Here is a 12,094-nt window from a genome sequence, read left to right as displayed (position 1 = left end):
GCCACCTTAGGTGTACGTGGCTGGCGCCTTAGCCGGTTGAGCTATAGGCTCCGAGCCAGGGCAGCGTGTTTCCATAGCCCAAGATGGTAAGCGCACTCTGTGGAGTCCAGAGTCTCTGTGGCACTGCCCTCTTGGGGTCAGAGGTTCAGATAATTGGCCCAATAACTCCTATTCCTTTTCTCTTGCTCAGAGGCTGGAGACTCCCAGGAGATACATTATGCCACCCCTGTGTTCCGGGAGGTGGCACCAACAGAGCAAGGTGAGCCACAGCTTGGGGTAAGGGATGCTGTTGAAATGAGATGAGAGGTCCCCGTGATGTCACTGTGCTTAAGAACTTTAGGAGCCCAGGAACAGGGTAGAGGGGGACAACAGAACATCCCAGGAAACTGGCAGCCACCATTTCCACAGTTTCTGAGAAATCCCATCAGGGGTGGAGGAGCAGGGAAGGGGGACGGATGTTCTAGGCCCATGTCACAAAAAAAAAAATCCAGAGACAAGGGTGCAGAGTCACTGCTCAAACACTTTTTTTTGAGACAGGGTCTTGCTCTGTCACCCAGGCTAGGGTACAGTGGCATGATCATACCTCACTGAAACGTCAGAGTCCTGGGCTTAAGTAATCCTTATGATCCCACCTCAACCTCCTGAGTTGCTGGGAGTACAAGCATGCTCCACTGTGCCTGGCCAATTTTTCTATTTTTATAGAGACTAGGGTCTCGATATGTTATCTAGGCTGGTCTTGATCTCCTGGCCTTAAATAATTCTCCTGCCTCAGCCTCCCTAAATGCTGAGATTACAGGTGTGAGCCATGATACCCAGCTCAAACATTTTCAAGAATAAATTGTTTGACATAGTTCAGGGAAAACCAGTAAGTCCTTGGTTCTGTCAGGCCACCTACCTACTAGAAATAGGATTTTTTTGTTTTTTGAGACAGAGTCTTACCATGTCACCTTTGGTAGAGTGCCATGGTGTCACAGCTCACAGCAACCTCAAACTCCTGGGCTCAAGCCATTCTCTTGCCTCAGCCTCCCAAGCAGCTGGGATTATAGGTGCCCGCCACAATGCTCAGCTATATTTTTGTTTTAGCAGACCTGGGCTGGGTTCGAACCCACCAACCCTGGTGCTTGTGGCCTGTGCCTTACCCACTGAGCTCCTGGCGCCATCCTGAGAAATAGGATTTTTTTTTTTTTTTTGCAGTTTTTGGCCAGGGCTGGGTTTGAACCCGCCACCTCCAGCATATGGGGCTGGCCCCTACTCCTTTGAGCCATAGGCACCACCCGAGAAATAGGATTTTTTCAAGAGCCTCTCTGGACATATATCTGAAGTTTACTGGATTATTTTCGCTTTTATGTTTCAGAAGCCTGTAATGATTGTAAAACTGAATGTGCTTATTCTGAACTCATCTTGTGAAATTTAAAGAAATAAACTACATCTCAGGGTAAGATGTTTTTTACGAAGCTGATTTACACGAAGAAAAAACAAAACTCAAACCTTTTTGACACTAAAAGATTGTCTAACTGGTTACATAAAATGAATTCCCATTTTCCAAGTTGAGATACTTGTCCCTGGCCCATTTGGGTATACATCCAATCCTGTCAGTAGACAGCAGTTTGGTCACTTGAGACTCCAAGGGTAATGGATTTGAATTGCTTTTGCTATTTTTAGGTATGGACCATTCTCCTCATTCCCTCATCATTTTTCTAAGAATAATTGTTAGACTACTGTCCTCTTCATAAGTGTCTCTCAGAGGTATTACAATGACCGTTTTTCAGATTTCTTCATCCCCACAGTGGTGGACACCTGTAAGCCCACCATGGGTTCAAAAGCAAAAGCACAAAGCAAAATCCATGTCTGAATTCTAAAACAAAAATAGATGACCTTGAAAATGTGTCTGAAGACAGCAATGCCCGCAGTTGCCAGGAGCAGAGAACAAGATGACTCCAGGACCTGTTTTATCCGCTATTTCCATTTGCTCTCAGACCATGTAAGGCTGCCACAATGTTGATACTGATGGTCTTTCTCAGTCCCCACGATTTAGCTAAGGCCAAAGGTGTGGCTTCATCTCCCAAACAGCATCTGTGGAGAGAACTGCCCAGAGTTGGTTGGAGGAAGGGAGAAAGTGCTGGTTACCTAGACCACTGTGATAAATTACTATAAACTGGCAGCTGAAAACAACAGAAATTTATTTTCTCGTACCTCTGGAAGCCAGAAGTCCAAAATCCAGGTGTCAGCAGCTCCCCCTGAAGCCTCTAGGGGAGCTGGCCCCCTGGCCCTGGTGGCCTCTGGCCCTGTGGCTCCTTCACTCCGACCTGTGCTTCTGTCTTCACGTGGCTCTCCGGCTGCTTGTCTCTTATTTGGATGCTTGTCACTGGGTTTAGGGCTCAACCAGATAATCCAGGATGATGTCGTCTCAAGAACTTTCATGGGATTACATCTGCAAAGACCCTTTCCCCAAATAAGATCACATTCATGGGTTCCAGGAGTTGGGACACGGATCTTTTGGGGGCACCACAATTCAACTCGCTCCAGGGGCCAAAATGATCTCCGGTTTGAAGTTGAAAATAAAGCTCAATACAAGTCATTTTTAGGGTTCTAGAGAAACAAAACTTGACCAAAACATTTCTGCTTTGTTCTTCTTTGGGGGGTTGCCTGAAACTCAGTCTTAATTGTTCCTAACAATGAATCTCTGACTAGAAAATTCACAGCTGTCATGAATTAGACACTAACTCTAGGGTAACATCCTCTAAGGCCAATGTTATTGTTTTTACAGTTAAGGAACCTTAGACTCAGATGTCATTTTACAAGGTCACCCACAGCTTGGTAAGTGTTGAACTAGGGGTGAAATCCTAGCCAAGAACACTGGAAGCCACAGGGAAAGCCTCTGCAGGCTGGGCAGGCACGCCGCGCACCCAGGTCTGGAGGAGTTTAAGGATCATGCTGCCGTAAAGCAGCACTCACTAGCATAAGCCCCCCTTTCTCTGCTGGCATTTTTATTTGGGGAAATTGATATATTACAGAGGCAGAAGGTGTGGGGACTCTGGGGTCTGACAGACCCAAATCTAGTAGGCCCAGTCATGGGCTGTGTAACTTTGGATAAGTTACTGAACCTCTCTGGGCTTCAGTGTCCTTATTCATGAGAGGGAGGGCAACGGAAGGAAGAAAACAATACTCACATCACGGAGCTGCTGTGAGATGAACTCAGGTAATGAATACAAAGGGCTTAGAACAGGAGCAGACACATAAGGAGAACTCATAGACACTAGTCACAGTGGGACAGCACCTAGCCTGAGACATGACAGTTGGCAGCTGTTCTTAGAAACCTTGAAGCCTTTGACAGCATAAACTTGGTGAATTGACCACTAATGGTTTTGTCATCTGTCTTAACTTGAGCTCTCTTTTTTTATTTTTTTGAGACAGAGTCTCATTCTGTTACCCTTAGTAGAGCACTGTGGCATCACAGCTCACAGCAAACTCAAACTCTTGGGCTCAAGAGATCCTCTTGCCTCAGCCTTCCAAGGAGGTGGGACCACAGGTGCCCGCCGCAATGTTCAGTTAGTTTTTCTATTTTTAATAAAGACGAGGTCTCCCTCTTACTCAGGCTGGTCTTGAACTCCAAACTCCTAAGCTCAGGCAATCTACCTGCCTCAGCCTCCCAGAGTTCTAGGATTACAGAAAAAATTGAAAAAAAAAATAAATAACAAAACAAAATTAGCTGGTCGTGGTGATCAGCTCCTCTAGTTCCTGCTACTCAGAAGGTTGAGGCAGAACTGCTTGAGTCCATGAATTCGAGGCTGCAAAGAGCTGTGACTGCAGCACTGCACTCCAGCCTGGGAAACGGAAATAGAGGAAGGGAGGGAGGGAAGGAAGAAAGAGAAAGAAAGCAGAGCCTGATACTAGGACCTGGGTGCAGGGACTTTATGTTGAAAATGATCCCAGGGAAGGAGAAAATGCCAACAAAGGGAGGGAGAGAAGTCATCTCCCACTTAGTGACCACAGGGGTAAGTGGTCCACCCACTGGGTTTGATTCTGTTGAGACCTTCTGAGGTCTTGAAGTCCAGAATGCCTCTCAGAATTGTTTCTGGGGGTCAATAGGGAGGTGAATTTATCCATTGGCTCCCATGCCCTATTAGTTCAGGACTATCCTAAGAAGATGTATGTACCAAGAGGGGTGGTGCACTAGTCACAGTGTCAGAGCAGGGCAGAGAACAGAAGCTGGGGGTGATGCGTGGGCAGGATTCCATGACTGTGAAGTCCACGCAGAACTATTTCCACAGCTGTGGCTTGAATTAGAGTGAGACCAAGAGCAGGCTGATCCAATCCCCTACCCTATCCCCGGCACCACTCAGACCTCCCCTTGCCCTCATGAAGTTGAACCTGCCACCAACTAGTATTCCAGGTAGTGCCAGTCACAATCTGTCCAAAAGATCTAACCTAGGAGGGTTAATGAAACCAGCTACACTTCCTGTGGCTACAACAGCTCCTAACTGATAACTGATATCCTAATCTCCCTCCTACCACCACCCGTTCCGGATTTCCTTTACCCTCAGCCAGCACTGCAGTAGCCTACATGGCCAGGATGACCCAGACCTTGAACCTTTCAGTCTGAGCCCCTACATCGTGACTGAGGGCAGGAAAGAGCTGGGACCAAACCATGAATGTGCACCACTATCCCTCCCATATGACCTTAAGCTGCTTTTAACCTTTTCTTCTGATGGGAATTAAAAAGAACACATCTGCCAGATGGGAAGCTGTGCACCATGTGCTGGAGGCTGTCAATGCCTCTGTTGCAGCAGCTACAATGGAATCTACAGGTGGTCAAGGTTAGGGCAGTCTCCAGACCCCTGCTGGGACCCAGCTGGTGTTTGTAGTGGTCATAGCGGTGAGGCTCAGACTCTCCTATAAAAGTGGCCCCCAGTCCACATGCCAGGAAGGCCAGGTAAGGGGCCTATGGGTGGTACATCCATTGTCATGCGCCATCGGGAATCAAGAAAATGACCACAAGGTGGCTCTGCAGGCTCTCAGGCCTACTGTGAGAACAGTTTTTACCAGTCCTCCATGATCAGTGGGCCTCTGGGCATCCCCATAGCACCCTGTATCCAACCTCCCCTGAAAGGCCCTGGCTGAGCTGGTGGTCTCCCTTCCTGGTTCACAGCTTCTCTGCTAAAGAGATATGGGACCCTCAGGGAAAGACTGAGGGAATGGTTACTGAGTACACTTGCTCTTTTGCAGGGTCCTTTCTCAAGGGGATACCTGGATACGTCTGAGGAGTGGGTTACACCAGGAAACAATTCATGATTTTCCATTATGGTGCCAGTACCAGCCCTCCAGGCATCTGCTTTGGTCTTTTGTGGCCATATAAACAGCGTTGTCATTGACAGCCTATCTATCCTACTCCCAGGAACGCCCGGGTCTCAGCCTGGATCCCAGCTACTCTGCATTACTACCCTTCATGGCAGTTACTTTAACCCTGCTTCCCACACTCCAGCGTCACCACCTCACCTCTGCTATGGCGGAGTTCTGTCATTCCCACTGACACCAAGGCCCAGTCCTGGGTAACATCTTCTATCACCAACTCTGGCTGACAAAGGATAGCCACCACTTAGGTCCACCAGTGTTCCACTCCAGGACATTTGAATTGCTTCAGTAAAGGAAGCATCTTTTAGGCTCTCCAGAAAGACATAGGGAGTGGGGGGTGTTCTGGCCTCCCACAGTGAACTCATGCTGACAGGCCTGCTTCTCTGGGTCTTGGGACTCTCCTGGAGATTTGGCTTAAACACTGGAATCCTTGTTCCGGTAGGGGTATACTGTCCAATAGAAATAGAAGATGAACCACAGAGATACTTTTTTTTTAGAGACAGAGTCTCACTTTGTTGCCCTTTGTAGAGTGCTGTGATGTCACAGCTCACGGCAACCTCCAACTCCTGGGCTTAAGAAATTCTCTTGCCTCAGCCTTCCAAGTAGCTGGGACTACAGGCACCCACCACCACACCTGGCTATTTTTTGTTGCAGTTTGGCCAGGGTCAGGTGAACCTACCACCCTCGGTATATGGGGCTAGCGTCCTACTCAGAGCCACAGGTGGTGCCCACCACAGAGGTACTTTTAACTTTTTCTAGCAGTCACCATAAAAATTAAAAATAGATGAAATAAATTGGAATTGTGTATTTTAAATCCAGCGTATCCAACATCTTATCATTTTAACACGCGCCACTAGCTCTGTTTCACCCAGCTTGTAGCATTGCTTCTGACTATGGCTACTATGTTGCACTGCCCACTGTCCACTATGTTGTGTGGCCTCCGTTGGGTCCAAGCTTCAAGGAAACATCCCAGCTGCATAGTTAGGACCAGCTCCTGGTAACCTTACATGACACTAAACCTTGATTTTGTGATACAGTCTCACATTCTGTGCTGTTCAGTGCAGAGTTCCCTCGTCCCTTCCACATGCTCCCCTGGCTCCTGGCTGAATGTCTCAGCAGTGTCTACGGCCATATCATCCTGAACACAACTGACCACTTCTGTTTTTTGTTGTTCTTGTTTTTTGAGACAGAGTCTCACTTTGTCACCCTCAGTAGAGTGCTGTGGTGTTATAGCTCACAGCAACCTCAAATTCTTGGGCTCAACCCCATCCTCTTGCCTCAGCCTCCCGAGTAAGCTGGTACTACAGGTACCCACCACTATGCCTGGCTATTTTTTAGAGATGGGGGGGTCTCACTTTGGCTCAGGCTGGTCTGGAACTCCTGAGCTCAAGCAATCTACCCGCCTCAGCTTCCCAGAGCACTAGGATTATAGGTGCGAGCCACCGTGCCCAACCCTGATTGCTTCTGATCTCAGAAGCTAAGCAGGGTCCAGGCCTGGTTAGTACTTGGATAGGAGGATATACTGGCAGGCTGCTGTCCCCAGCTGGGTAAGTGACTGCCTCCTACAGCAGGACCTCTGCTTCCTCACACAGGTCTGCCGAGACCCGACCCCAGTCAGTAATCTGCAGGGAAGATAGGGATGGGTCGTAAAGAAAACAAGCAAAATGTCATGAAGCAAATATAACAGTGATTTTCATTGTTCTGCGGTGAGGAGGAGTAACTCTCCACTGAGAACAGAGTTTCAGTCTGGGAAGATGAAAAAGTTCTGGAGATAGGTGGTGCTGTACAACATGAATTTAGTTCACCTGAATGACACACCTAAAATTGTGTAAATGGTAAAGTTTGTTATGTAAATTTTACCCCCATAATGCAAAAAAATGGCAAAGCATCAGTCTCAAGTGAAGCCTTCTAATCAGGGGGCAATGTTCATCTCCCAGCAAGGAGACTTAAGGTCCCCACTGCCCCTATCCCAAGGCTCACCCTGTCCCTGTCAGCCAGAGGCTGGCAGGGGGGAAGTGGTAGCTGTGTGCACTCCATCTCCTCCGTGGCTGCACCTGCAGGGCTCTTTGGATCAGAACCTGGACTTGCCCTCAGCACAGCCTGCCCACTGGCTGTGGGAGAGGAGGTTTATAAAGGCCCTTAGGGTTTCACAGCTTGCCCTGAATTGGTAGCCCCCCACTTTCTCCTTGCAAAGCTTCTAATGCAGTTGACAGAGCCAACCAACTCCACAAGCCACAAAATTATGGTTGCTCCAAACCTTTCAAGTGCTAGTTATTGCATACCACACACCTCCTTCTCTGTAAGGGAAAGTCTTCGTAACTGTGAAGCTTTGGCACGCTAAGGGTTCTCACCACTCTCCTTGCCACCAGCACTGGAGTCCTTGTTCTCCATCCACGGGGAGTAATTCTGTTCCCCAAGGCTGCTTTCTAGGGCCTTCTGAGCCTTCATCTTATCCAGGGCCAGACCTGAGAGTGAAGCTTGAGATAAAGCCTTCTGTGCCACTAACTGACTGAGGAGGTGACCCCAGGGAACAGGCCTGAGGGACAGCAGGAAGAGTTACTACAGAGTGTGTTGCTGGCCAGGCACAGTGGCTCACACCCAGCCTCTGGGGGCCGAGGCCATGATGGCTGGTGTTTTCCTGACGTGTTCCCATCATTCTTTAAATGTTTATTTTCTGGCACAGCAGTATATTCCAGGGAACTTGTCCTTGTCCTGACCCAGCTCTGCTCCTTTTCCAAGGAGCTCCAGTTCCTTTCAGGTGAGCTCAATGTTTAGAAACCAGGGTCTGGCCTGGTTCAAGTGCTGTGGTGTTTCACAACTAATTGATCGCAACTAGTTACAGATTCCTTTGTTCCTTCTCCACTCCCGCTGTTTCACTTGACTAGCCTAAAACAAAAAAAAGAAAGAAAGAAAAAAGCAGACTAGGGTCTGGGCTCTGGCTCTGAAGCTGTGACCACTCTTAGTGTGTTGCTGTTTCTAGATCCTTTCCATGGTCAGAGCTTAGGAATATATTCATGTGCATATTTACACATATTTACACTTACCTCTGTATTTATTTCTATTTCTCTATACTGAAAACCATGAGTTCACACTGATAATCTCCAACTCCAATCCAATACCATAGTACATTCTAGTTTCCTCCGCTTTTCTTATTTGTAACTGTCTTCTCTGTGAGGAACTGGGCCCCCATTGCCCCCAGTACATGAATCTGACTAATCCCTATGTGTCATCAATCTCCATGCAGACCCCTTCTCACCTTATTTGGACCCAGGGCCCCTGTACCCCTCCCCACCCCGAGAAAGGCCCCTCACTCTCTTGGGCTCCAACACCTAAGCCAGACTCCTTCCCAGGAAACATAGGAGAGAGAGGAATAGGTTACACCATATCATGAAGATACAACAAGCAAAATCCAGGCAGTGGAAAAAACTCCACAATAATTAACTGACTTAAAAGGAGAGCATGAATCTCCAGGATAAGAAACTCAAAAAGACCTAACCAATTTCGGTAAGGCATAAACCTTACTTAGATGCTGATGAAACTATAGAATTTTATGAAAGTTAAAACTAAGTGGATATTTGATATTAAAGGCTTCTTTCTCAAGTTTTTTTTGAGACAGTCTTATTATGTTGCTCTCGGTAGAGTGCCATGACATCACAGCTCACAGCAACCTCTGACTCTTGGGCTTAAGTGATTCTCTTGCCTTAGCCTCCCAATAATCTGGGACTGCAGGAACTCGCCAAAACGCCCAGCTATTTTTTTGTTGTTGTCATTGTTATTTAGCAGGCCTGGGTTGGGTTCTAACCCACCTGCCTCGGTGTATGTGGCCAGTGCCCTAACCACTGAGCGACAGGCGTCAAGCCTTTTTTTAAGCTTTTATTACAAAAATTCTCAAGTATCAAGATAGCAGCATATACTGTGACCCCTCATGTGCCAGTCACCCTGCTTCAACAGCTCAATATATTCTTGTTTCATCTAGCTCTCACCACTTCTTAATAAAAGGACAATTTTAAAGTATCAGATACATAATTTCACATCAAAATGCTTATGTGTGTCTATCAAAGATTTTTTAAAAAGGAAAACATAACCATACTACCACTATCATACCTCAGAAAGTTTTCAATAATTCCTCAATATCATTTTGTTATTTTCTTTTAAGGTATTGTGGTTAAGCAAAGATCTTTAACTAAGATATCTATTTACAGATGAAGTGAGGTCTGTGATCTGTTTCAAAATAACACGGAAGGGTGGTATCGGTGGAGGAGTCAGGATTAGTCATGGGTTGATGGTTGCTGGTGCTGGTAATGGGCTCTGGGATTAATTCCACTAATCTGTATACGTTTGTGTTTGAAATTCTCCATAATAAAATAATAAACCACAAAAAAAGAGAGAAAACCCTACAAAGTAAAGTCAACTGAAACAAATTAGCCAAATTTTCAAGATGTTTCACGTGAATTATCAGTTGGTCTTTTTGTCAAGTTGGTAAAAGTGGGATATTTACACAATCAGCACATAAAAGTTCAAAGATTTCTTATAAACATATTGATTAGAACCAGACATGAAATAAATTGCAATAGTTAGCTTACTTCTAACATTTATCTTAGCTTGCTTTAAAAAAAACCAATAAACGTTTAATTTTAAAATTTAGTTTAAAAATTATCGGTTAATCTTCGATATTTGACAGTATAAATGTGGCAGACTCCATAAAGACTCTTTCCCTGATAACAAAATCCATTTGAGAGAGAGAAAGACATTATTGAAGCTTCAAGGGATAAACGGTGTTTGATCGAAGTCAGGATATTCTCGTCCTTAGGACGGTGATAGGGCTAGACGTTATCATGTGATGCAGTTCTGACCAATGACAGAAAGACGTCTTCTGATTGAGAGGTCTGGAAAAGAATTTACTTTCTAATTAAAACTAGAGGAGTCTTAGCTGGCTAGCCCTTGTCTCTTTGACTTTCCACCCAACTAAAAGCACAAAAAGGCCTGAAATATAGCAGCTACCTGTGATGATGAGGCACGAAGCACAAAGATAAAAGCCAACATACTGAAGGTGGCAGAACAGAAGGACATCATCCCTGGGTCCTTACCTGCTTTAGACACTCTATCCTCTGGATTTCTTTCTTTTTTTTTTTTTGATACAGAGCCTCAAGCTATCCCCCTGGGCAGAGTGCTGTAGCATCACAACTCCTGGGCGCAAGCGAGTCTCCTGCCTCTGCCTCCCAAGTAGCTGGGACCACAGGCGCCCGCCACGACATCTGGCTATTTTTTGGTTGCAGCTGTCGTTGTTTGGCGGCCCGGGCTGGATTCGAACCCACTACCTTAGGTGTATGTGGCTGGTGCCTTAGCCACTTGAGCCACAGGCGCCGAGCCTGGATTTCTTGTTTTATAACAAAAACTCCAATTTGCCTAATCCAGTTTAGTAGGACTTTTGTTTCTTATAGCTGAACATATTCTGACACAAAGTAATACATTAAAAAAAAAACACCCAAAAATGGAATAAAAAAAATATCAAAAATCTCCACTTCCTAAGTACAAAGGGGCTAAATATAATGTAAGGTAAATAAGACAACCAAATTAGTAGAGAATATTTATTATACAAATCCAAAAATTCTATACATTCTTAGCCGATGATATATACTTGATTAAAAAGTCTTTTAACTTAGATATATGCATCATTTCCTTCATTGTGGTATCTCTACTTCTCAGATGGATTAGTCCATTTTCCAAAGTAGTTTCAGTAATCAAAACTGTGAAGAGAATACTCATTTCATCATACCTAAGAAAAAAGTAGTTAAACAAATCCATGAGCACAGACATACATTGTTGAGTTCCCCACATGACCAGCTTTAGTTACTTCAGAGCTCTCTCTGCTCTCAAGAGTCACGAACTCAAAGTCAGGATTTCAGAGCTGGACCACGCCCCCCCCCAAAAAAAACAACACTTGACAAGTTTCTGAATCATATTCAAAGGAAAATTATCAGAGAGTTTCTCATTTATTGCAACAGCTGAAAAGTCATAGAAGAAAATAAAATCTGAGAAATAAACACTGGTACCTCAACTGATCATTTGGGGTGATATGGATGAACCTCACAATAACATCAGCATTTTGATACTTGGATGCCGTGCAAGAACAATTATTTTAGACTAAAAGTCTCTTATAACAAACAATAAACATGCAGTGTACAACAAATTATACCAGATCATGCTCCATTTATAATTTAGTACGCTAACTTGCAGTTTCTGGTTCAGCAGTAACAGTATATCCACACTCATCCTTCTGCTTACCCAGTCACACTAACTCATTACCCTTTATTATCTTTGCAGGACTCTTACCAAAAGTAATTTAATTATCCATCTACTTGCTTACTATTTTGTCCCACTAGACTGTAAATATCATAAGACCAGGAAATTTTTCTGTTTTGTTGATTACTAATCAAAGTGCATAAAACATAATTAAGTATGTAATAAATATTTGCATAAAAATAACCTGGGACAATAGATTCTTTACAATATAACTAACTTGATAATGTCCACATGAAGCAAAGAATAAGATTTTAGAATCTGAGAGGATTGTTAAGTTCAAGTACCACCCTTTTTTTTTTTTGAGACAGAAAATCCACTCTGTGGCCCTTGGTAGAGTGCCATGGCATCACTGCTCACGACAACCTCTAGCTCTTGGGCTTACGTGATTCTCTTGCCTCAGCACCCAGAGTGGCTGGGACTACAGTCGCCTGCCACAACG

At 45.1% G+C, this 12,094-nt stretch overlaps 1 protein-coding gene and 1 long non-coding RNA gene across 3 annotated transcripts in view; one reads left to right on the top strand and one right to left on the bottom strand.

Moving 5' to 3' along the window:
- Window positions 1-56: 56 nt before the first annotated feature.
- On the top strand, window positions 57-1,491 carry LOC111724009. The gene is made up of 3 exons (XR_002772397.1): window positions 57-86; window positions 191-259; window positions 1,355-1,491. It is a non-coding gene; the product is annotated as an uncharacterized LOC111724009 (long non-coding RNA).
- Window positions 1,492-7,763: 6,272 nt separating this feature from the next.
- POLG2 (DNA polymerase gamma 2, accessory subunit) overlaps window positions 7,764-12,094 on the bottom strand; it is a 25,830-nt gene continuing 21,499 nt past the window's right edge. Inside the window, exon 8 of one of the 2 annotated variants that reach the window (XM_023511283.1) lies at window positions 7,764-7,817. In XM_023511283.1, coding sequence (XP_023367051.1) covers window positions 7,802-7,817 — 16 coding nt within the window. In that variant the 3' untranslated portion in view covers window positions 7,764-7,801. Of the gene's footprint in view, window positions 7,818-10,926; window positions 11,129-12,094 lie in introns of those variants that run through there. The other variant, XM_003786194.2, reaches the window with a different exon arrangement.

This window comes from Otolemur garnettii, unplaced genomic scaffold, assembly GCF_000181295.1.
Source record: "Otolemur garnettii isolate 467f Iridium unplaced genomic scaffold, OtoGar3 scaffold00018, whole genome shotgun sequence".
NCBI classification, from domain to species: Eukaryota; Metazoa; Chordata; class Mammalia; order Primates; family Galagidae; genus Otolemur; species Otolemur garnettii.
The sequence above is the reverse complement of the archived record's forward strand: the minus strand, read 5'-3'. Positions and strand labels throughout refer to the sequence as shown.